This window comes from Cyprinodon tularosa, unplaced genomic scaffold (assembly GCF_016077235.1).
Source record: "Cyprinodon tularosa strain WSP-4 unplaced genomic scaffold, ASM1607723v1 ctg42, whole genome shotgun sequence".
Classification (NCBI taxonomy): domain Eukaryota; kingdom Metazoa; phylum Chordata; class Actinopteri; order Cyprinodontiformes; family Cyprinodontidae; genus Cyprinodon; species Cyprinodon tularosa.
The window spans coordinates 352777-376115 of NW_024039141.1; the positions used below are offsets into that span (position 1 = coordinate 352777).

The following is a 23339-nucleotide window of genomic DNA, read 5'->3' on the forward strand; positions in this document are numbered from 1 at the left end:
GGGAGATGAAAGGCACCATCGCATAGGAACGTGAGCGCTCTCTCTAAGCACGGGGAGGAAGGTTGTAGGTGCCACCAGGAGGTACTTACTTTTACTGAGACATTGGTAATCTAAAGTGGGATCACCCCACAGTTATCCAGGTTGGCACCAGAGGATTGGTGCGCTGTCGGGCAGAGTTAAATTCAATTCTACTCTGTACAACCAGAACTAGAACAAAACATAGAGAAATATCATTTAGTTCATCCTCCACTTATCTGGAACAAACTTCCAGAAGATTGTAAAAGTGCTGAAAGCCTGAGTTCTTAAGTAAAAGTTTCTTTAGAACTTCCTTTGACTGCTGAAGACAAACTGTTAACTGAGGTATTAGTAGTTTAAGGTTGTGGTCCATCTATGTTATTTGCTATTTATCATGTTTTTAATCTTTATTTTCTATTGTATTGTCTAATTAATGAAGAGAACTCTGAATAGTCCTTAAATTGTGCTATACAAATAAACTTGCCTTTCCTTTATGCACAGTCTCATAAAAGCTTTCTCTGTTGCCTCTGTGCTGCTATGGGTGGCCTTCCTACTCCTTCCTCCCATTATGCCGATTGCTGCATAAGCAATTCTTCTGTAGCAGTCGATGACAAACCTTTCGAACCACTCCCTTTTCCATTTATAGTCTTCCTCCATATGTTCTTTACAGTTGCTTCAAGCATGACGATTTTCTTTAGTCTCTGACAGAAGAAGGATGTCCAATTTAAGAGTGGTGGTATCAACATGCTGGAGAAACTATAGTCAGCTGCCTGAATGTGTGGAGAGCTGCCAATGATGTGTGGTGATGACAATCCCTGATTTATTTATTTATTTATTTTTATTTTTTCAAATTTGGCCCATCAAAGGGGTCAAACACTTTTTATATAGCATCTTTAAAGAAAAAAAGATCCTAATACATTGAGATTCTAGAGGACTATAGAGTCCCTGAAGAATGTATTAGAGTGTTAAAAAAATAAAATAATACTAATTATATATATATATATATATATATATATATATATATATATATATATATATATATATATATATATATATATATATATATGGCTATATCTCTGTTTCCCTTTAAGAAAAACTAGAGTTTGAACTGTGTTTATATATGTTTATTTTGGCATTAAATAAGTGAAGTTATTATAATTGGGGTTTCTTCCCTCCATCTAGGCCTATTCTTTGATTTTAACAATAGTCATTAAGGAATAGTACACCCAAAACATGATTAGCCTTCATTTTCTACTCACCCCCATGCTGAACAACACTCTGGAGTACTTTTTTGATATCTCAAATGCATCTGGAGATCTGGGAGGCTTCTTGCTGTCTGCTGACATTCAAATAATGGAGGTCTATTGCGCCCGAGGCAGAAAGGTCCATAAAAGTCCACAAAAAACGTGTCAATATTCCTCCATACTGCTCGTCAATGTATTCCAAGTGTCCTGAGTGGGTAGCATCCAGAATTTACTCGAAACTAAGTCATTTAGAATGTTTTTAGAGCATAAACAGTAGTGTATAGGATTTCCTGAAAGCGCGCACATGCGCGTTCACGACGCTACGGAAGCCGGCAGACCAAACCAGATGAAAGTGCGCATTCAGCGTCTGCTCTGCCAATAATGCAAGCGTAGAAGAAGAAATGTGCTTCTTTACCTGTGCAAATAAAGAAAAAACGAAAGAAAAATGTCTGAGGACTTCAGTGTTGAGGAAGAGCATGACTTCTTTGCCGAGCTGAATGCGCTGGTTTGGTCTGCCGGCTTCCGTAGCGTCGTGAACGCGCATGTGCGCGCTTTCAGGAAATCCTATACACTACTGTTTATGCTCTAAAAACATTCTTAATGACTTTGTTTCGAGTAAATTCTGGATGCTACCCACTCAGGACACTTGGAATACATTGGACAAGCAGTATGGAGGAATATTGACACGTTTTTTGTGGACTTTTATGGACCTTTGTGCCTCGGGCGCCATAGACCTCCATTGTTTGAATGTCAGCAGACAGCAAGAAGCCTCCCAGATCTCCAGATGCATTTGAGATATCAAAAAAGTACTCCAGAGTGTTGTTCAGCATGGGGGTGAGTAGAAAATGAAGGCTAATCATGTTTTGGGTGTACTATTCCTTTAACATGAATTTAACATGCTGTCATGGCTTACTGGTTCAGAACACCATTTCCCATAAGGCACTACGACGGGCGGAGCTCGTTTGTCCCTCGTCATCGTATTTGCTTAAGGAAAGTTCCATCGCCTTCTACAGAAAATCGCCATCTTTGAAGACGACTAGTCGCAGGCGTAGTTCCAGATTCTTTGTTCGTTATCTTCAATCAACCGATAATTACTTTTATTTGAGCCCCAGAAGCATAACTAAAGGTATGGTGATCTCTTAATATGCCAAAAAGCGGACATTTATTACGTGTTTGTCTTGTTTCGACCGTTTGGATTTTGTGAAATTCGACGCCTCGCTAACCTGGCAAATACTCTGCTGTTACATAACCGTTCTCTGCGAATTGTCGTGCTTTTTTTTCTTTAGAATTTTCCTTTGTTTCTTAAACGTTCTGCACCCTAGCTTTAATGCGGTTCTTTACATTTCGGAAGACCAAAAAAAAAAACGTATTTTCACCATTTTTCTCTTTTTGTGTGTGTGTGTGCTTAGATTAGGCATCGCTAAAAGCTCGAGGCTTCAATTTATTGACGCTAAATGTTAATAAATATATCGGCTAATTGTTGTCTAACCGTAACCAGACTAAAGTTTTTTTTTTCTTAGAGATGAATAAAAAGTTGCATTTTTCTAAGAAGCAAGTCAGTTTAAATCTGCAACACCCGAAGGCCTTAGCATTTCCGCAATAGCAGAATAATGGCGCTGTTCGTTCGTTATATCATGATGCACCAAGCGTTATTTTCTGTCATTGACTGCACAATTTATGAATGTTTTATGTAGTTGTTCGTTGGCTGTATTTTAAACTTGATATATTAGGTTTAGCTGCATTATTTTCCTCTAATGTAATTTAACACTTCCCAAAGCAGACGGCATAAACATGGCGGATCTTGTTTGCTTCGAGTAGTTTAACGCGCCATGGTTTGATCAAAGCTCCAAATCCGAGCTTCAACTCAAGCCACTAAAGCATTTTTCGTTGAGGAAAATAAATCCGTAAGTTTTTTTCCCCGGTATTATTGAGCGTCGCATCGCCCCTTTTAATCGTAGATTTCCGAACTCCATCGCAATGCAGATAACAATCTTGATCAGTTAGAGATTTGCAAATAAACGTGTTAATGCATCTGTAGATTGTGAAATTTGAGGTGTTTCTTTCATGTTTCTATCTGCCCCAGATGCGCCACTCAAAGCGAATGCGCTCCCCTGGCGTCTGGCTGGATGAATATGGCTGGGAAGAAAGGATGGAGTGTCGCAAACGCAGAAAACGGGATTCACACAACAGCGAAGGAGAAAATGGATCCAGGAGATCTCCCCATCACAACAAGACATATGATGGGTAAATATTGAGTGATCAACAATCTATATTAATTAATTTAAGCTATATGCTTTTTTTTTTAGCTAAATAATTTTAGTTATAGTTTTTGTAAAATGGGCAGTAGTGCACTGATGCATATTCAATGGTCCAAGAACAGAATCGATGCTTGTTTTCACTTGTTGGTTTGATCAGCCATTTGCAGAGTCTCTATGCTACAGCTAATGGATGTCTGAATTTGCTGTTAAAGTCACATGTGTTATTGAGGGGTTTTAAAATCATTGTACAGCGCAGTGTTTACCAGTAGAGGTCAGTATGTGATGCTGGTACTGGAAATATTCAGGGGGGAGTTACTGATCAGATAACATTTCTCAGATTTCGTTTTTATTATTTCTGCCTCCAGCAAGCAGATGTAGGAAAGATAAGTTTCTGGTAACTTAATTTTAACAATGCGGTTTTGCATTTTATGTGTCTTTTTAATTGAAAAACTTCCTGTAGTGGTAACAAACCAGTTTATACACTAAATCCTCTCATTAAGTTTTCTCAAATAGCAAAGTTGGTGTTTTTTTTTCATTAAATAAAATTTTTTATGATTTGCTAGTAATACTAATGTTTGTATAGGCCTGCATGGTGGTTCATGCGGTTGCAGCAGTTTTTTTTAGATCCACTCTAATTTTAATCCTGTAGATGGGCAGACTACTTCTTGACAGACAACCGATACCAACTGGGTGGCAAGCCGCTGTGGCTTTTTTGGTCTTTTTAAGGTGTGAACACAGCATGCAGCGATAAGTTTCCTTTAAGTGAAACACCTGATGACCTGGAATAAAGTAAAACTTATGTAACAAAATATATTGTGTCTATTGACAATATGCTTGATCAGTAGAAATGGGGTCACCTACGTTTTTGCCTTATCAAGTAATAACATAAGTCCCAGATATTACACACCCTCATCCTGTGGAGCCTAGCAGTTTAACTTTGCCAATGTGGCTGCCTGTCAAGGTGAAGTCTTTTAGTAGAGGGCAGGTTATGCATCTGAATATATTCACCTAAACGTGTAGAGTTACATGTTGGCTTTAGGACTCATAGCAGGACTATTTCTGCTGTTGATCTGTTTATAAACTGCATGGTGGCATTGCGGCCTCTTATTGAATGCGATTCAGGCTAGTTGGTGGCTGTAGATCAGCACGTTGCTGTTGTCAAATGTTACATAAAAAGTTGACGGATAGAGTGTCAGGCAAAAGGATCACCATTAGAACCATAATATCCAGACCTCATTTTAGTGCTTGCTCTGTCAACCCCAAAGCTGTACATGGCTTGACTCTGCCTTTTCAAGTTCATTTTTTTTTTGTTGATCTTGTTTCAATCTTTGTGTCGATAGGCATTACCTGGAGGCCCGCAATCTGAACCAGAGGCTGGATTCTCAGGAAGACTACAACCGTGAACGCAGCCTGGATGTGGCCTGCAACAATGACGGCTGTGAAGATGCTTACAAAGACAGAGATCTCGACTGGCACCACTACAGCAAATCATCTGGCCGTAGTGGTCGCAGCAGGCGAAGCAGTCGCAGGCACAGAGATAGAAGACACAGGCGCAGTCATTCTCGACACAGGTCCTCCTCGGTATGGGAAACTCCTTCTCCCCTCTTCTTCCTTCCTCTAGATCTCCATACTAAATGACTCATTGTCATGGGTGTTAAGCCAATGCTAAATACCCATCTCTTTCTTATATCTGTCGTACCCTTCATAGTTTAGCATGATGTCTATTAATTTCAGGTAAAATGCTTTAGGATTCAGAAAATTAAAGGTTTTGAGTGTTTAGAAAGGGGCAGGAGAAAATGGACCCAGTATCTTTGACAAGATCCTAGTGGTCGGTGATGGGACATGATTTAGAGAATTTAAACTGTTTGAAAGTTTACAAAAAAGCTTTATGTAAAAAAAGTTTAAAGAATCAAGTTGAAGTGTTTCTGTACTTCTGAGAAAACCTCTCATCTGAAAATCTTGTTGCCATGTTGTTTTTCTTCTGTAACACACACCATGTGGTGGCCGCCGCCCATTTTCTCTGACGGGGCTGAATTTGAATTTGCTGCTCCGCCCATTCCTCCGGTGGTGTTACTGAACGGCCTGAATCTGTCCACCCCTTCACCTCCCCCCTTGGCCTGGTTGAATGAATGACGATGTCGCGTTGTGGTGGCCGGGTGCTGGCTGGCTGGGTTATTGGTGTGATGGCGGATTGCGGCGGTTCCGGTGCAGAGGAGGAGCCATCGCCGCAGGAGCAGGAAAAGATCCAGGAGTGTTGAGGATGATGGCGAGGGTCACCTCATCTATCACAATGGAGACATGCTGAAAGCGAGATGTATAGAATATACACTCTTTATTTTTTATTTTATTTTTTTTCTACTGTTCACACTTTGTCTCTCTCACTCTGGTTGACTGGATATTTTCCAACATTAGATTAGATGTAGAGATATTTGTCCTGTACAGTTAAATGAAATCTTCTCATTTTGATTAATTTTCTGGTTAACATTTTTAGGAAAAATCTGTTTGCCAGTTTTTTGTAGCTAGACAGAAATGTTAGGATAAAAGCTTGTAACTGTATTCATGTTTTCAGTGCTGTTTGTCTAATTTTACCTCTGTATTTCCCATAGATGAAATTGTGTGTACTCTAGGAGAGGGTGCCTTTGGGAAGGTTGTCGAGTGTATCGATCATGACAAGTAAGTCGAGATTGTTTTTTTTATTTTTTTAGTAAAAATCTTTATACTTTGAAGTTATGTCCATGTATAACAATTCTGATAAAAAAAAAAACATTTTTAATGGATTTCAGTGATGGGGCTCGAGTGGCTCTGAAGATTATAAAAAATATAGACCGCTACAGAGAGGCAGCTTTGTCTGAAGTAGAGGTGCTGAAACACCTGAACACACTCGATGCTGGCCGAAGATAGTAAGTTAATTCTTTATAGTAGAGATGGACCAGTTGGGCTGTTGGGTGTTTTTTTTTTTTATTTTTTTATTTTTTCCCTCCCCAAGTACTGTACTGTGAATGAGTTATAAGCTTGAGAATCTCTTCACAACATCTCCAGCAAATTGTTGCATCTCTGCATTAGTGTTAAAAACTGTGTTTTAAAGCTATATTGTCTTTCTTTCCCTTGACAGTTCTTGTGTCCGTATGCTGGACTGGTTTGACTATCACGGCCACATCTGTATTGCTTTTGAGCTGCTTGGACTCAGCACATACGATTTCTTGAAGGAAAACAACTTCCAGCCTTTCCCCGTTAAGCAGATCAGGCATATGGCTTACCAGATCATCCGAGCTGTAAAATGTAAGTAAAGCTCGGTCTTGTGCATCCAATATGAATAACAAATGTTTTCATCAATGATAATCATTTCCTTCTTTTCATTTTCAGTTCTGCATAAGAACAAACTGACTCACACAGACCTGAAGCCTGAGAATATTCTGTTAATAGATTCAGACTACGACATGGAATACAACCGATCAAAGGTAAATTAATGACGACCACGTACGCCATTGTTGTTCAACTTGAAGTTACAGCCATTAAGCCTGCGATTTGTTCTCAGAGACGAGACGAGCGAACACTCAAGAACCCCGATGTAAAAATAGTGGACTTTGGTAACGCCACCTATGATCATGAGCACCACACCTCTGTCGTCTCAACTCGTCATTATCGTGCACCTGAGGTTATTTTAGGTGGGTATTTTTATTACAGTGAGAAAACATGAAAAGCATCTTTGCCTGGTTTGTGGAATGATGTAAAATGTCTTTCAGACCTGGGCTGGGATCATTCCTGTGATGTCTGGAGTATTGGTTGTATCCTCATTGAGTATTACCTTGGAACCACCCTCTTCCAGGTAGGTGGCAGCAGAGAGCAGAATGACTGTTCTGATCATTACTGTACTTAATGATGTTGGCTTTGTTGTCCTGTTTAGACCCATGACAGTAAAGAGCATCTGGCTATGATGGAGAGAGTCCTGGGCCCCATCCCTACAGATCTTCTGGAGAAAACAAAGTAAGCGTCATTTCCAATAATATTTATATTTTGCATTTTGATTGTAAATGCTTGATGTTTCTGCACTTCTCTTTGTTAGTCTCATACATTTGTAATCATCAAACAAATTGCTATTAACACTGCTCAAAACAATTAGTACAGCTCTTCTTGGCTGTTCTGTTGAAAGTCCCTAAAGTATTATTACTAACAAGAAAGCGTTACAAATAAAATTCTCTGACAATTGACTACTTGTTTGGGAACAGTCTCATTTTATATTTACCCTTGACATGCAGGTCTTATTGATCTCAATAAATCAGCTGCATAAGATGGAGAAATGCATTTTTAAATATATTCACTGTAGTTGAACTGATCCCTCCTCCTGGGTCTCACTTTTAAGTTGTTTTTTTTAAAGCTTCTAATTGTGTAAATTATGCTTTTCAAGTGTTAGAAATATGAGATTTGATATTTAATTTGGTCTGTTATTTCCGCCCCCTAGGAAACGACGATATGTCCACCGAAACAAGTTGGACTGGGATGTTCACAGCTCTGCTGGGAGATACGTCAGAAAGCACTGCAAACCCCTTAAGGTACAGAATTCAGAAAAGAAACTGATTTTACCTGATTAGGAAAAAAATATATATTTTTGTTACAACTAACCAGCTAGAGATAGTTTGGTTTCTCTGTAGCCTTGTTGGCTAATTGCTATAACCTCCTACTCTCCTCCACAGCATTACATTGTTTCCAGAAGTGAAGACCACCGGCTCCTTTTTGACCTGATAGAGAAATTGATGGAATACGATCCAGCAAAGCGGCTCAGTCTGGAGCAGGCCCTCAGACACCCCTTTTTCGATTGCTACTACAAGAGCAGCAGTAACTGGAAGAGAAGCAGCAGAGGCAGCAGCACCAGAAGCTCCAGCAGCAGCAGCCATGGTAGCAAATGAGGCTGAAAATGTGAACCCAGCTGTTACCATGACGAGAACGATGGTGCTACCGGCCTCTATGTCCCACCTCTCCAGGAGAGCTTTACTCTTGACTGTATCAGTCACCGGCCCGCTTTGCTGTTATGTCCATTAAACCACCATTTAGACTTATAATTTCCTGTTTTCATGTCAATTTATGACTTTATTTAAATTCTAGTTGAAGCTTTTTCAATTAAAGTTTTCATTCTGTGCATATTTACTTGATATAGATGAACAAAGCTTTTTAATTCTTGCTCACCAGTGCTTTCTTTAGGGTTGTGGGTATTGTTCAAATAAAAAAATTGTAGCAGGCTGAAAATTTGTAAATAGTCCTTGTTTCCTTTTCAATTGTCTGGTTATGTACTTATTTTTTGCATATGTCAATAAACGTGACCAGAGGGAAGAAGCATTTTGAGTAAGCCTCTTATTTCTATGCAGTACTTTAAGTTGTCCACATGATGGCAGCATGGATCCTTTTGAAAAACTTTGCTGAAGTAAAACATCTTGATCTCAATACTTCATTTATCAGAATGGCTCCAATTAGAATATTATGATAGGTTTTTTTTTGTTTTTTTTTACAAAAAATTTTAATTTTAAGGGGATTCTTGATGAACAGTATGTTTTGATAAAGGGGTGTCTAATTGAAAAACCAACTGATAAATCTCAGGGCAATGAGGTAGAGGTGCAGGGGTAATAAGGCTGGTTGTGAGTTTGGCGCCCTGAGGGATTCCCTGTGATCCTCCCAGGTCATTCTCACACCCTGTTGTCAATCTGCAGCCTCCCACGTGGTCAGGCAGGGCGGCGCAGCCACGCCGCTTTAATACGCAACTTTTGTATAGGACAACATCTGATCCAGTCCCATCTCTGCAGAAAGCTCCGGTGTGAGTGTGCTTGGTGTCCAGATCGCTCCCATCTATCCATGCTCCAAATCCTGCGCGCACTGTTGCGTCCTAGTCCAGGACTAATTTAGAACTGCGCTTTAACGCCTGATCCCTCTGTGCTGTTACTGCGATAGGAGCGCTACGAACTTTATGAAAACCTTTTAACAGGAGCGTTTTAACAAAAAGGGAATTTCGGCTGTATTTCTGGGAGCTCACAGCATGGAGAAAGGAAACAGCGGCTCGGACGGGGAAAGCAAGCCGGAGTGCCAATGTGCCACCAAGCCCGGGGTCCAGCGGTGGCTGCCGGGCTTTCCTCTCCTGCTCTGTCTGCTCATGTCTCTGAGCTCCATCACCGTGTGTCTTCTGATGGGCTTCAGGACCCACCAGCTGGAGAACCGGCTGCACATGGAGCTTGACAAGGCGTCCATCCTCCTTTCTCCGAAGAGGTCTTTCCTAAACGAGGATGGGACCCTGATTTCAACGCTCAGCGCCCCAGTGGGACAGCTGGTGGAGGAGGTAGATGATCAGAAATCGATTATTCTTGTTAGATAAATCTGTAATAGTTGGGGAATGTTTTCTATCCTGTGCGCAATTGCAGCGCCATAAGTAGATAAGGGATGTAAAGGATCATGTATTCACCCATTAACAAAATAAAGATGGGAAATAGGGTGATTGTATCTTGATCAGCTCTAATGATATTACCACTTCTTGCCACACGATTGATCAAAACTATACATAGCAACTAAAAGCAAGCATTTTAAACTTTGTGTTTAAAAGTTTGGAGATGCCATGCTCTGCTGCATGGGCTTTAGTGATGGATCAGAATAGATACTTCTATCAAAACAGCTGCTGTATTTTTATTTCTTATGGTATTTAAAACAAAAACAGAATTGTAATGGGCAGGTTGGACCTTAAAGAAAACCCAAAACTGGTATCAACTAAAAGCCTGATCAATGCACCTGTATAATAAGTTGCTATGGCAAAGGGCGTACAGTCTGTCAGCCCACCCTGGGATGCTCTAAATAAAAGTTTGATTGTTTTAAATGTAGCATTTCTCGCCCCTCTTCAGTTTTTTCTACTGGAACTCTTATGTTTGCAGAAAATGGCAGCTCTGATGCCAAAATTGCGGACAGCTAGGGATATTGGCCAAGGGTGCTCCTGTCCTCCAGGTACGTATATATCTGCTTTCTTCATGTTTTAGACCACCAGCTCCAAAACACATAGAATAAATAACCGCTCTCTCTTCAAATATGATTTTAAAGGATGTGCAAACAGTTTTTTTACTCTTGAAGTAGAAGGTTTGGCTGAGTCTTTAAGGCTGGGTCCAGCCTGATCCCTCCTGACCTGGGTCAGTTTGGTAGGGGGAGGGTTTCTGGTGTTTATTACAGGAGGTTTGTGATAGTTCCCTGGGTGGAGAACGGTGTGTGTTCCACATCATGTTACACACACACACATGTCCCTGTGATTCCTGTGGTTTTTAGGAAGATGCTATCTCTCCGATTGAGGGTTAAGTTGCTGTTCCAGGGTGATGTACGTGCTGTGAGGTGCCCACACATACCAGCGAGCCTCGAGCTCCTGTTTGAGTGACCTGCTGACCAGCTGCGTATTTGATAGTGTACATATTTTACTTGACCTATGGAAGGGGAAACGGTAAAGGGCAAAATCCTTTGGCTTGTAGGAACAGGATGTGTGTTCATGACAGCGTGTGTGTGCTTAATCAAAGCTAAGATTCACACATAACATTTATTTACAGTTGAAATTACAAGATGTTTTTTTTTTTTTTTGAAAAATAAAAATCCCCAGAGGTTGATGATGTCACTACCATGTTTCACCTTGTGTGTTCAGAGTGATGCGCAGTGTTGGTTTCCGGTAATCTAACAAATTTCATTTAGATCTTGCTATATTTGAGATGCCCACATATTATTTGTCCAAAAAGAATTTAACTGGACCAAATTTTGACAGGAATGTCCAAATATTTAAGATGTTTTAGTATAAACCCCATTAATGCAAATCAAGTTATTACCTCACATCAATCTATATGCTGGGTTGTGTTTTATATTCCCCTGAAATGTTGTGGAATGAAGCGGTTTTGCATTGAAATCCAATCCCTCATTGCATCTATTCATGAGTCTAAAGTGTTTTTTTTTTGTCTTTTTCCTCTCATTTTCTGGTTTGGTGATGTGGTTTGTTTTCCGTCTTTAGTAAAACAAAGGACTGTGTTGTTTATTTCAGCTTTGATGCAGCCGTCTGCTTGTGAACGTTTTTGTTTTGGACTTTGCAGTTAGATTGCCCAATAGATTCTTGCTATTATCTCTTCAAACAAAGACAAATAAAAAGTGACCCTTTACGAAGTTATGTGGTCAGGGATGCACTAATATGCAGGTATCTGAATGTCCCTTGGCTCCATGTCTGAATCCCATCTGCATGCTTGTGAGAAAGTTTACAGTTCATATCGCAGAGGCATGCGGGTGCTTGAGCGGTTGCACATCAGAGTTCTGGACCCTCTGCCTTTGAGGGTCCCGACAGAAGCCCCTCTCCCATCACGACTCCGTAAGAGGAGACCCTCCTCCCCCCTTTAGCACCAGGTCCTGGCATAGAAACCTGAGCTTGTCCACCTCCGGTATCACAGGCCGCGGTATTTCTCCCCCTCTGTGTGAGTGAGAGCTGCCCTGTCACACATCATGAGTGGCATTTCTGCCATGAAAGTTATGCCCTAACACTGACTCCCTGGTTCATAAGGACCTGTTCGCCAACAGGGGGCAGCATTTCTGCAGCTCATTTGGAGATGATAGGCTGTTAAAACATTCATGGATGATTCTAAGAGGCAGTTTTCCCTTATAAAAACGAAATCACTCGTAACGTTGAACATCTTGGCTGGAAAAAAAAGCCTAAACGGTGTCATTAGATGCAGCACTTTGATCTGAGGAACTTTTTCACCCCTCGTGTCTTCACTTTGTGACACTTTTATGCTCATAGATACAAGATGGCCAACAGCTGTTAAGACTCAGGCAAACTGTCACTGAGAACAACTCTGCTTACAAGCTTCAGGTGTTTGCAGTTAGCACCCAGCCGCTCGTTCAACTGGCTTGCACACAACTTCACTCAGGCTGCCCACCATACAGAGCTGTAGTACTTGCACTCGAACACCTCTCCGGTGCCTGCAGTAACTAGAGCCATGTGGAGGCTTTTTGTGTCCCACGTAGAACAGGGTGTATTGTCACGTTTCTCAAGCTTGCATTTAGAAGCTGTTTAACAAGCCTAATACCAGACGACAATTCTCTTTTTACGGCCTCTGCATTTTCTGACCCTCACCTTAATGGCCTTCTGTGTCTGTTTGGACATTTGGTCACAAAACACACGGTTTTTAGAGGAAACCTTTAAGACAGAGTTGAAATGAAGTGAAACAGGAGCTAACATTGAAAAATACTGGAATAAAACTCATTAGAGGATGTAAAGACTGCAGATTTGAGTGGGAATTTCAAACTAAAGCAGATGCATGAGTTAGAATGGTTAAGTCAAAAGTCCAGATCCTGCAAGTCTTCAAATGTGTACAGAAGAATTTTTAAGTAGAACCAAGGCCAGCTGTTTCAGTGTCATGATGATTGAAGATAGAGGTGACAGAATAAGAAAAGGGCGGTGCAGGATGTCACCATATATCCCTACATTCACTTTCCTTTCATTTCAAAATGATGCACTAATTGTGGTTTGGTTAAAACAAAAATCTGTGACACAAACACAAAATAAAGTTTTTGGTATTTAATGAGCAAGAATGTTGAAATATGTGGGAGTTCATGGATGCAATTTTTTGGGGGGACAGGGAGGGACACCTTTTTACTGCCCAAAAACAATGTTACGCTACCGTACAGACATTCGTCGAGCACCTGAACCAAGCGGAATACTCCAGCTAAATCTGAAGCCCACTTCCCTGAGTTTAAACCGTCTGCAAGCTCCCGATTGGCCCACCGTCTTTTCTTGTGTGAGTGGCTGTCACCGCTGTGACTCCTGAGAAGCTCACTTTACAAACATCTGATGCTCTGCTGAATGGGGTCTGTGATTGGATGGTTAAACACCCTGAAGTTAGTTATATTAAAAAATACTTGCACGCACCCTCACTTCTGAAATCAAAATTTCATCCATGTAGGAGTTTGAATACTAACCTGACTCCGCCAGATGGATTTGCTCCGCATATCCATCTGGAAACCTTCCGTTGAAGTAATTTTTGGAAAGGGGCGAAAATGCAGGTTAGCTGATTGGCCTATGTTGGTGATAGACGGGCCAAATAAATCAATCAGATCAACGAAGCATATGACGTAACAGAGCGACGACGAAAATACAACCACAAGCCAGTCGGGAGAAGAGCAAAAACATCTTTTCCTCTGAGAAAAGCCTCCAGAGCAGTGTTTTGCTCTTCTTTCAGTGAAGAAATACTCTGTAATTCTGATAAAACTTGCTCGATAGCCACGCTAACGCTAGCTTCATCGGCTGAAGCCGCCATGTTCTTTAGACTGAACTGTCGCGCTTCTCGTTGCGTCACACCTCAACCCGCCTCAAAGCCAACGCTGATTGGACGTTCGTTTGGTGAACTGCTCCAAATTTTCTTTAACGGAAAGTAGCCAGACTGATCTGCGAGTGAAACCTTGAAAGCTTACGAGATCGGGATGGTCTCACAAGTCTATTTGAATACTACTGCAAGACAAGATTATTGAATACATAAATGTAGGAAGTACAGCTTTATTTGATAGTGTTCATGTCAGAGGATCATTACAGTCTTGGAAGGTGAAAGTGTGATGGTGAATAGATGAGTACATTGTTCTGCTGGTGTTATGGGGCCTGTCTGGTTCCATCTCTCTCACCTTGGAGGCTGAGGGGGTTCATGCTCTCCATGTCCTGCTTTCACACTTTTAAAGAAAGGGAAAGTCCCCTATTTTCTAGAGAGATGGAGCCTAACAATTTGGCCTGTATCCTCCAGGGCAGCATTTTGTTTTTAGAGCCGTAGTAAATCAGACAGGAAGCTGGTAGCTAACTGCAGGCGTACAACCTATCGCCACAGGAAGAATACACGGCGTCTATTAGAGCCATTAATGACCGGTCCAGAACAATAACAGCAGGAAATGTGTTTCCCTGAGAGGCCTCGCTTTGGATTTATTTCACTAAGACCTGCAGCAAGTTCCAAGCAACAAACCGGAGTCACACCCAGCTCTGTGTGAGAGGATTTTTACCTGTATGTTTGTTTGGATGTCTGCAGGCCTGTTGAGTGAGTGCCTCGAAAGCGAAGGGCTACACTCTCACGATGTCTGAGGTCGGTTATGAGGAGAGTATCCCACAGTGGGAAATCCAGGTGGCTTTGTTGGTTTATGCTCCAGGGGGCAAATGGATTTCAAAGTGTGGAGTTGGATATACAACCTTCAGAAGGCTGCTCTCTGCTCTGCTGGTTTAAAAAGTCACATTTCTGTGTATGAAAATGCATAAGCCCTGAATAGAGAATAAAGTTTAAACTGTTTATTTATTCAGGTGCACATAATGCACATTCACAGTGGATTTTAAAAAGGGTTTTATTCCAAATTCATCCTGCATTCACAGCTCCAGAGATTAACTTGGTTGATGTCTGGATTTATTTACTGTTTTCATTTTGTTCTGTGTTGAATCTCTGAAGATATAGATGAACAGACTCACAGCTGTTTGAACACTCCTCATGTTACACTCGCTCCTCAGCATCTATGTTTGCACATCTTCCTTCATTACGTTGCGAAGAGAATAAAAGAGAATGAATCCTTTTGATATCTTGTTCTTATTAGGAGGATCTTTGAAGCTTAAGTGTGCTCAGTTTATTTGTTAGATGAGAAGCAAAGACTAACCTTTAGATGGATGGAAACGTTTAGCTTAGCTCTCAGGTCAAGATTTGACTTGATGAGATGTTTCTGGATAAATGGTAAAGCTGTATTATTTTGTACAAAGTTAAAAGATCCACCTTTGTTGTATTTGTTGATAACCAAATTAAATTTTATCGCAGTTACACCCATTGCAATTTTTCATAATATTGAGTCCACCTAAATAATCTTGGACTTCTCCCATATTTAGAGACTTTTGAAACTTTTTCATTTCTAATACGATACCAATATAGAATAGAATCTGTTTATTGTCCCACAATGGGGAAATTCTGGCGTTTACAGCAGCAAAAAGATTATAGAACAAAAATGGTCACACAAATATGAACCTTGGAAAAGTGTATAAGAATAACATAATAGTGAGGAGTTAGAAAATAAACAAATGAAATACTGTACTGTAAAGTATTTTAACAATATAAATACTGTGCACCTGGACAATAAATAATCAATATACAGCTATGGACATTTTTACAGTAACTGATATTTGAAAATAGCAACAACATCAGAGATGTGCAAAATCATCATCAATTTAACAACTTATTGAGGTTGTTGGGAACAGTGTTGGTTATGAAGTCTTCCAGCTGCTGGGAGGAAGGATCTATGATAACGCTCCATGGTGCATTTAGGGTGCAGCAGTCTGTCACTGAAGGAGCTCTCCAGTTCTGGACATTATCCAACAGAGATTTTAATTTAGTTAGGGTCTTTTTGTTTCCCTCCTCCTGCACTGAGTCCAGAGGGCGTCCAATCACAGAGCTGGCCTTCCTGATCAACTGATCCAGCTGCTTTCGCTCAGCTTCAGATAAGCCACTGCTCTAACAGGCGACTCCATAGAAGATGGCTGATGCCACAACAGAGTCGTAGAAGTTCTTTAGGAGCGCCCCCCTGCACTCCAAAAAACCTCAGTCTCCTCAGCAGGAAGATTCTGCCCTGATTCTGATTCTGACCTTTCTTATACAGAGCCTCAGTGCTGTGAGTCCAGTCCATTCCAGTACTGGAATAAGTTGTTTTCATACCTTAAGTTGCTAACTGTTGTCACATCATAATATTGTATCGGGTCAATACAGGTATTGGCAAATTCTCAAAGCTGCAATATTGCACTGGACGAGAAGAACGGCTCTGCATCTTAGGAATGGGGAGTCGTTTGGGTTCTTTGGAGGCTAACAAATAACCCAAACAACTTCCCATTCCTAAGGGGCGGACCCGTTCTTCCAGTTCAATTTGCATATTTTCTAAGCCAAACCAAGGCTTTGTTTTTGGGCCACTCTTTAAAGCTTCAAACTCGACGCTAATTCTGTAATCTTGAATTGAAAAAGCTTCCTGGATGGGAAGCGAAACATCTTCAATGTCCTGGATGACTGAGAATCTTCACCGGCATGTAACACAGCATGAGACAAAACATAATCTGAAACCTGGAATTCATTATGGGAATGTTTGCTGTTGGTTGAGAGTTTAACAATTTCTCTAAAATGTATCAGAATATAGCATGCTGTCCCAAATAGATGATCCCAGTATGCAATCCTTTACAGAGTCCTACTAATGGCCTAATTAGCCACACTACAAAGCTTCAAACTCAACTCTAATTCTGACATTTTGAATTGAAAAAGCTTCCTGGATGGGAAGCGAAATGTCTTCAAACTTGGAAACAAGGTCCAGTGGATTTTTATTTTTTAACATGCAGTGTTACATTAAAACAATAAAGGTTTAATCTAAATACTTCATAAGAACCTCCCCCAGTCAAGCTCATTTACATTCATGCATATGAAGCATATCTCGTTTACCAAAAGGTGAACATTATTCACTCACCTAGAAATCCCCCCTTAGATGCCTCCCCCTTTGTCTCTCATCAGCCTCCTTATTAAAGTTAGCTTTGTGAAACCGCACTGTTTAACAGCAGGACCGACATTCTTTTATTTGAAAAATAAACAGCTGGACACAAGCTGGCCAGTCAGCAGCCCACGGAGGCCCAATGAGTCTTCAGGAACTCCAAGATGAGAAAAGGATTGTGTACCATGCAAGAGATGCAGAACATAACATAACAGCTTCAAGGAATCGCAGAAAAAAGGGGAAATTACCCCATAATTGTAGTTCTGACTCAAATTAAACAATCCTGGGTACAATTATTAGTTTCACAACATCATATAAGCTGTCAGAAATAATTCAAGCCGTGATAAGCCAGACATGTTGAGGTGGTAAGACACATATTGTGGTGTATTTGTTCTTTTTAATAGATTTTGTATCCATATGTTTGTATTTAAGCATCAAACTGCTGGCAGCATCCTTAAGACTACAATTGGAAATAATCTGTTGAAAATAGAGCCAGCTATTGAGCAACAGCTATTTGAGTGCATGTTTATGTTTGTGTCATTGTCTTCCTCAGGAAAGTCCAAGATCTCAGGAAGCAGCGAGGAACCAGTTTTCCCTGCTCCTTACTGTGATGCCGGGACATGGAAACCAGAGTTGTTCTTATGCGCAATGCTAACATAAACAATGAAATGAATGTTGCTGCAAACATGTGGGACACAAGGTCTAAAAGGTTCACATCATATTTCAGTACAATATACACACAGAATGAGCTACATAAAATAGAATTGTGTTCAGAGTTTCCTTTTTATTTAGCTGTTAGGTTAGTAAAAAATGTTTTACATGACAAAAGGAACAAGGGCTGATATTCAAAACCTTATATAGAGAGTTACACAAATTTGTCTAACATATTTGATCAAATATGTTAGACTCAAATTTATATTAGAAATTGATTATTTTCATAGAAAACAAACTGTAAGTATAGGCAAACTTAAAGAATCGCAAACTAACATTTGGTATGTTTGCCTGCACACTAACTGAGAATAGATTATAAATCATAACCTTTTTGACCTCAGGAAATTATAGAAACAAGGGGAAAAGTTTTTCTCTTTGTCTTTGTAGCAGCAGAAGAACTGTGACTACAATGAAGTATCATTAGATCTTAAACCAGACAGAATTAAACCAGGTATCATCAGATATTGGCCCCTTTTTTTTTCCCTTTCCCATTTTTCCCAGCTACGTTTATAACTGCCTGTTTTTCCTTGAATAGCCTTAGTAGTCAGACACCAGCATCTGCATAGTTTTCCCAACAAAAGATTTTCAGTTGTGGAATTTTAAAAATATTTTGGCTCCTTTTCACTTAGTTCTTTATTACCAGAACTGGATTTGATGACACCAGAAAAATCAGTATTATTTAACTGGTACTGACTGATTGCAAATCCTTTAAAGTCGCTTTATGATAAAAACTACAACATTTTATATCTCACATCCAGCTCCTAATTGAGGTCATGAGCGCACTATTTTAGCATCCTAACCTGTTCATGCCAAATATTTGTGTCAAGAAACTGCAGCCATTTCAGTTGTTGATTAATCCACTGATTACTTCGTTTATTTTATATTTTTCTGCTTTTTTGCCCTCTAACCTTGCCAGTATTGGACAGTGCCATCCTGCTTGATAATCTTCCTTGCACCAACATACTAGAGTCCTAATTGAATCACAACAATCAATAATTTACCTGGAGTTGATAACAAATAATATTAGAGTAATATAAAAAAAACAACCTTAATGGAAAAATCTGCACCGTAGATGTAGATATCTGAGTTGTTTCTCCTAGAATAAAACCTCTGTGAAGGATATCCACAACGTTCTAAAAGGTGCTTGTAGATATCTGCTGCTATGAGCTCCAATATACACAAATGAAAAATTAATGTGATGACAGTAAGAAATAAGATTTTTTATTAAATGTAATATGTCATACTCAGTTGGAAGGAAGTAATTGGTTACATCGAACAAAGATCCTATTCAGCTTTTCAGACTTTTAAGAACCACAGAACTGTCTTTCTGATTTTATTATTATTGTTTATTGCACATATGCTAATCTTTCATTCATGGCAGAGATTGCTTCCTTTAACTTTTACCAAATGCAGAGTTTAAAACATCGTTCCTGGTATTTTCCATCTTCCAAATAAACATAGACAGTAACTTTTAATACTTGTGAAATTATTTAGCAACTATTTTAACTTTGGAACATGAAAAGTTTCCTAGTTAAAAGCTCCAACTTTTCATCTTTTCAAATGCTTCTTTATTTTACCGCTTGATGGCTGAGAATACTTTGAGTGTGACTCAGAGATAATAATAATAACTGAACTTTATTGATCTCACATTGGAGAAATTAGCCTCTGCATTTGACCCATCCCCTTGGGAGTGCAGTGGGCTGCCATCGGGGGTGCCCGGGGAGCAATTGGGGGTGAAGGATCCTGCTCAGAGACCCAGAGTGGCAGTCTGTGGGGTGGATTTCGAACTCACAACCTCAGAATTCCGCGCTCTAAACCCTAACCACTAAGCCGACACTCCCCCAGATATCTTAAAGGATATTGACAGCAAGATCTGTCACTTTCCCCCCCACCACCATTTCAGCTTAGGAGGAGAATTTTCTTTTTCAAATAAATGAAAACGTCATCGACAAACAAAGACATAATTATGTTCTTGACTTAACATGTTAGCCTTCTTACTGCCTAGGCCTTAATGAAGACAGCAAAGAGCAGTGGGCTCCTGGGGCCCCTTGATGTGTCCTCCTCTGATGGTCAAATGGTTTTGAGAGAGCTCCTCTTCCCTTTGGACATTGCATTTATGCCCTTGCTGAGCATACAGCATTCTTTAATGATGTACAATACATGGGGAAAAAAATTATTTATTACCATCAATCTGTATTTTGTTGACGCTTTTAGAAACAAATAAGCAGAGACAGTTTCATCAAGATGGTTTATGGGAATTATGTCAATGGAAATTAGTTTGCAGAACACCATATTGATGTAGTCGATCGTGAGAGAGGGATTAAAGAAGAAGAGCTGATCGTTATTCAATGAGGGAAATGCAACTTTTAATGTAATAAAGAGTTAGTTTAATCACTGCCATGAGGGGGAGTTTAATGAACTCCAGTTAAACAAATATTTACACCCAGCATCTAAAAGGAAGCATCATTTAATGTATGTATGCTTTGCATCAAAGTAAAGCTTGATTTATGACAACATCTGATTTGCTGCCTTTCAAACAACAATGATTTGTTTTTAGGCACTTCATATTCCAAGCGCCGATTGCTTCCAATTGACCAGAGGGGGCATCAAAAGCATCATGTGGTGCGTCGAAACCGCAGGGATGTAGTTCAACTTCCCAGCCTTGAATTGATTTAACTGCATCGCCGCAAAATGATCCCTGCTGTTTCTGGAGCTTAGAAAATAGTCTTTGAAAGGCTTCTTGTTTCTGTTGTCATTGTCTTGCATAAAAAAAAATGTGTTGATTCTAACATTGCACTTTAGATCTTCTATTAAAAGTAGGCACCTCCAATTATTTGAGCGCTGGTATGTATTCTGAAGTGTGGTATAATATGCAGGAGGTAAAAGGACCTGTGTGGTAGTGCTGAGCAGAAGCAGACGTAAATGTGGAAACTATTATAATGTTTTCTTTAATTAGGACAAGTGGCAGGTGACAAGGTGAACAGCTTTTTAATAGAAGAGCAGAGAAACTCTTTAACACCAGCAGGTGGCTGACAGCACGGCAAGGTCATACAGTTCCTCTCATGGCTGCAGTAAACTTGTTCAATCATTTTATTCTGAATTTATCCATAAAGTCTGAGGTCTAAAAAAAATCATATCAAGTTGTATTTTCAAAAAGAAAATGATTGAATTGATTTAACAGATGATGTTTGTTAGCATGTGGTCACTGAATCTGATAAAATCTCCAGAATGGGTGTAGCACATCAGAAATAAGTTCCCAGTGTATTCTTTGGCATCCAGGGCTCAGTTATTCCATCAGGAATGTTGGAACCAGCTGTGAGCACACCTGGATTTATTTGGCCAGATAGCATCTTTGGATATGAACCTGGGACCCTAAACGAGGAGGCAGCATTAGGTCAAAGGGCCTTTATCCTAATATCAGAAATTCACGATAAGGGTACATCTCTCTTTTTGTGATGCAGGAGGTGGAAAACAACGTAGGCGATCCAGATGGTCTCATCGTGCAGATTGTGTTTCTGTGTGGGGTGAAAGCTCCTGGATGCGATCATCACTCTACCAACACCATTTTAATGAGAACTGGGACCTAAAAAAAACTGGGCTTTGCACGTTAAAAGGCCGCTGCATCAATTTTGTGTGTATTCTGTGTTGTATGGGACCTTAGCCTCTCCAGGTTAGGAGGCTCTCAACAACTTAACACCTGTGGCAAGGTGAGATTTCACATTGCATATGTGAAACCAGCAGTGGCAGCTGGCCAATAAAAGGGGCTAGGAAGTCGCTCCACCCACCCAATGACCTTGATTAAGACATAAAAAAAAAAAAAATATTTTATTATAAAATGAAAATATTTCCAAATATCTTGATATATATATATTGTGATCTGCAAAGCTGTTTTGTTTTTTTATCTGATTGGTGACGTATTTCAGCCCTTGGGTGCAAAAATCTTTGCCAATTGACTCTCATTAAAAGTTGTACATGTGCAGTAGCTCCTTTGCAATACAGAGGTATAGGATGGCTCAGGGTGCTGAAAAGCTGTGCCCCGAGGGGACAGGAATTGTCATCAAAGTTGTTGTGCAGCTGATTGACAGGTTGAGTCGTGGAAGGGAAGCAAACCAAGAGAAGCTGGAGGTGAAATCCTTTGAACCTGATCCTAAATTCAAAATGAATCAGCAGTCCAAAAACAGATGGAGACGCTACACTCTGTCTTTTTCCAGGACTTGGTTTAACTGCAAGGCTTGGCTAAGTGCATGCACGAAGCTAACGCTTTATTTTTCTTTCTCTGCCTCCTTTTTTAAACATCAGGATCTGATCTACAGTAGCATGGATTAAGGCAGGTAGGACGATTTAAAGCATTTTAAAGCAAAGAAGAATTAACAATCTGGGATTCACATGGAAAAAATTATATATAGTATTCTTTTTCTAGTTTGTTAATTTGCATAGATTAAATAATAAATGGTTTTTATATATTAAGAAATATAAAGCTTACTAATAGCTTCTCCATTATTAAGCTGGTGCATTATTTTTTTAGGTTTGCGACACCATATTGGACCATGAAAAACACAGATTTGCCTTGACAAAGCCTCAGAAGGGCAAAATTTATGTAAAAAAGTAAACCTGTATATAAAATTGGTTTTTGATTTTATAAAGTGTTTTATTATGTTTTTTTGTGGTTAGCATTCATATAAATATTCTGGTGTGATAACTTATAAGTATACGTTTGATTGGTTTGTGGTATACGTCTATTTTGAATTTATAGAACCCCCCTGGAGAAACCTCCACCAGCCGCCACTGGAAACCAGTATCTTTATTTCAGATATTCTTAATTAAATATCTGAAATAAAAATGTGGTAAAAATGCCACAAACCAAACAGAAATCTGGATGAAGTCATATATATGTCATTTTAAATCTATGCAATGAAAAACACAAGGATGATATTTATCTTATTTTGAATGTTTAAAGCATTGTTCTTCAATATACGTCCAAGTTTGTTATTCAAACGAAACAATTACAAAATTTTATTATGGATATCTAATATTAATATTATGCATATAAACAGAAAATAGAGAAATTAATCCTTAACATAACAACAATAAATAATTTACCTGGAGTTGATAGCAAATAATATTATATATTATTATCTTTTTTTTTTTTTTACTAAATGGAAACCATTTGTATAATAAAAATCTGCGTTGTTTCCCCCGGAATAAAACCTCTGTGAAGGATATCTACAATGTTCTAAAAGCAATGTGTTTGTAGATATCTGCTGCTGAAGTGCTGTAATGTACACAAATGATAATCTAGTGTGATGACAGGATAAAATAAGATTTTTTTTTATGTAAAATGTTATTTTCAATTGGAAGGAAATTTTCCAATTTCTGTGACTCTATTATAATTGTTTTATATCCTCAGTTTCCTAGAAGTATGAATCATATTTTTAGCTGGAAGAAATATGTTACTGATATCTAAATAAAGTAATTACAGATAGGAGTGTTGTGTAAATATATGTCACCGTTGTGCGTTTCAACCCTACGGTTTACACCACGGCTGTATTTACACAAACCAGGTCTGCTTTCTCTTTATAATTTTTAACCCTACTGCTTA

At 39.4% G+C, this 23339-nt stretch overlaps 2 protein-coding genes across 14 annotated transcripts in view; both read left to right on the forward strand.

The window, feature by feature from the left end:
- The first annotated feature begins 2230 nt into the window (after positions 1–2230).
- LOC119792483 (dual specificity protein kinase CLK2-like) lies at positions 2231–8848 on the forward strand. 2 transcript variants are annotated; one of them, XM_038299122.1, is made up of 13 exons: positions 2231–2385; positions 3343–3503; positions 4858–5098; positions 5729–5831; positions 6124–6190; positions 6301–6417; positions 6630–6796; positions 6881–6975; positions 7053–7182; positions 7261–7343; positions 7422–7501; positions 7977–8067; positions 8209–8848. In XM_038299122.1, the coding sequence occupies exons 2-13, from the start codon at positions 3343–3345 to the stop codon at positions 8419–8421; spliced, it is 1548 nt and encodes a 515-aa protein (XP_038155050.1). In that variant the 5' UTR covers positions 2231–2385; the 3' UTR covers positions 8422–8848. The 2 variants fall into 2 exon arrangements, with proteins under 2 accessions (XP_038155050.1, XP_038155051.1); XM_038299123.1 differs by lacking the exons at positions 2231–2385; positions 3343–3503; positions 5729–5831 and having other exon boundaries at positions 4958–5098.
- Positions 8849–9198: 350 nt separating this feature from the next.
- The window catches only part of LOC119792461 (collagen alpha-1(XXIII) chain), a 196655-nt gene continuing 182514 nt past the window's right edge, over positions 9199–23339 (forward strand). For 6 of the 12 annotated variants that reach the window (XM_038299083.1, XM_038299087.1, XM_038299088.1 and 3 more), the window contains exons 1-2: positions 9200–9836; positions 10420–10489. In XM_038299083.1, the coding sequence (XP_038155011.1) occupies positions 9540–9836; positions 10420–10489 (367 nt within the window). In that variant the 5' untranslated portion in view covers positions 9200–9539. Of the gene's footprint in view, positions 9837–10419; positions 10490–23339 lie in introns of all 12 variants that reach the window. The other 6 variants (XM_038299081.1, XM_038299089.1, XM_038299085.1 and 3 more) reach the window with 2 other exon arrangements.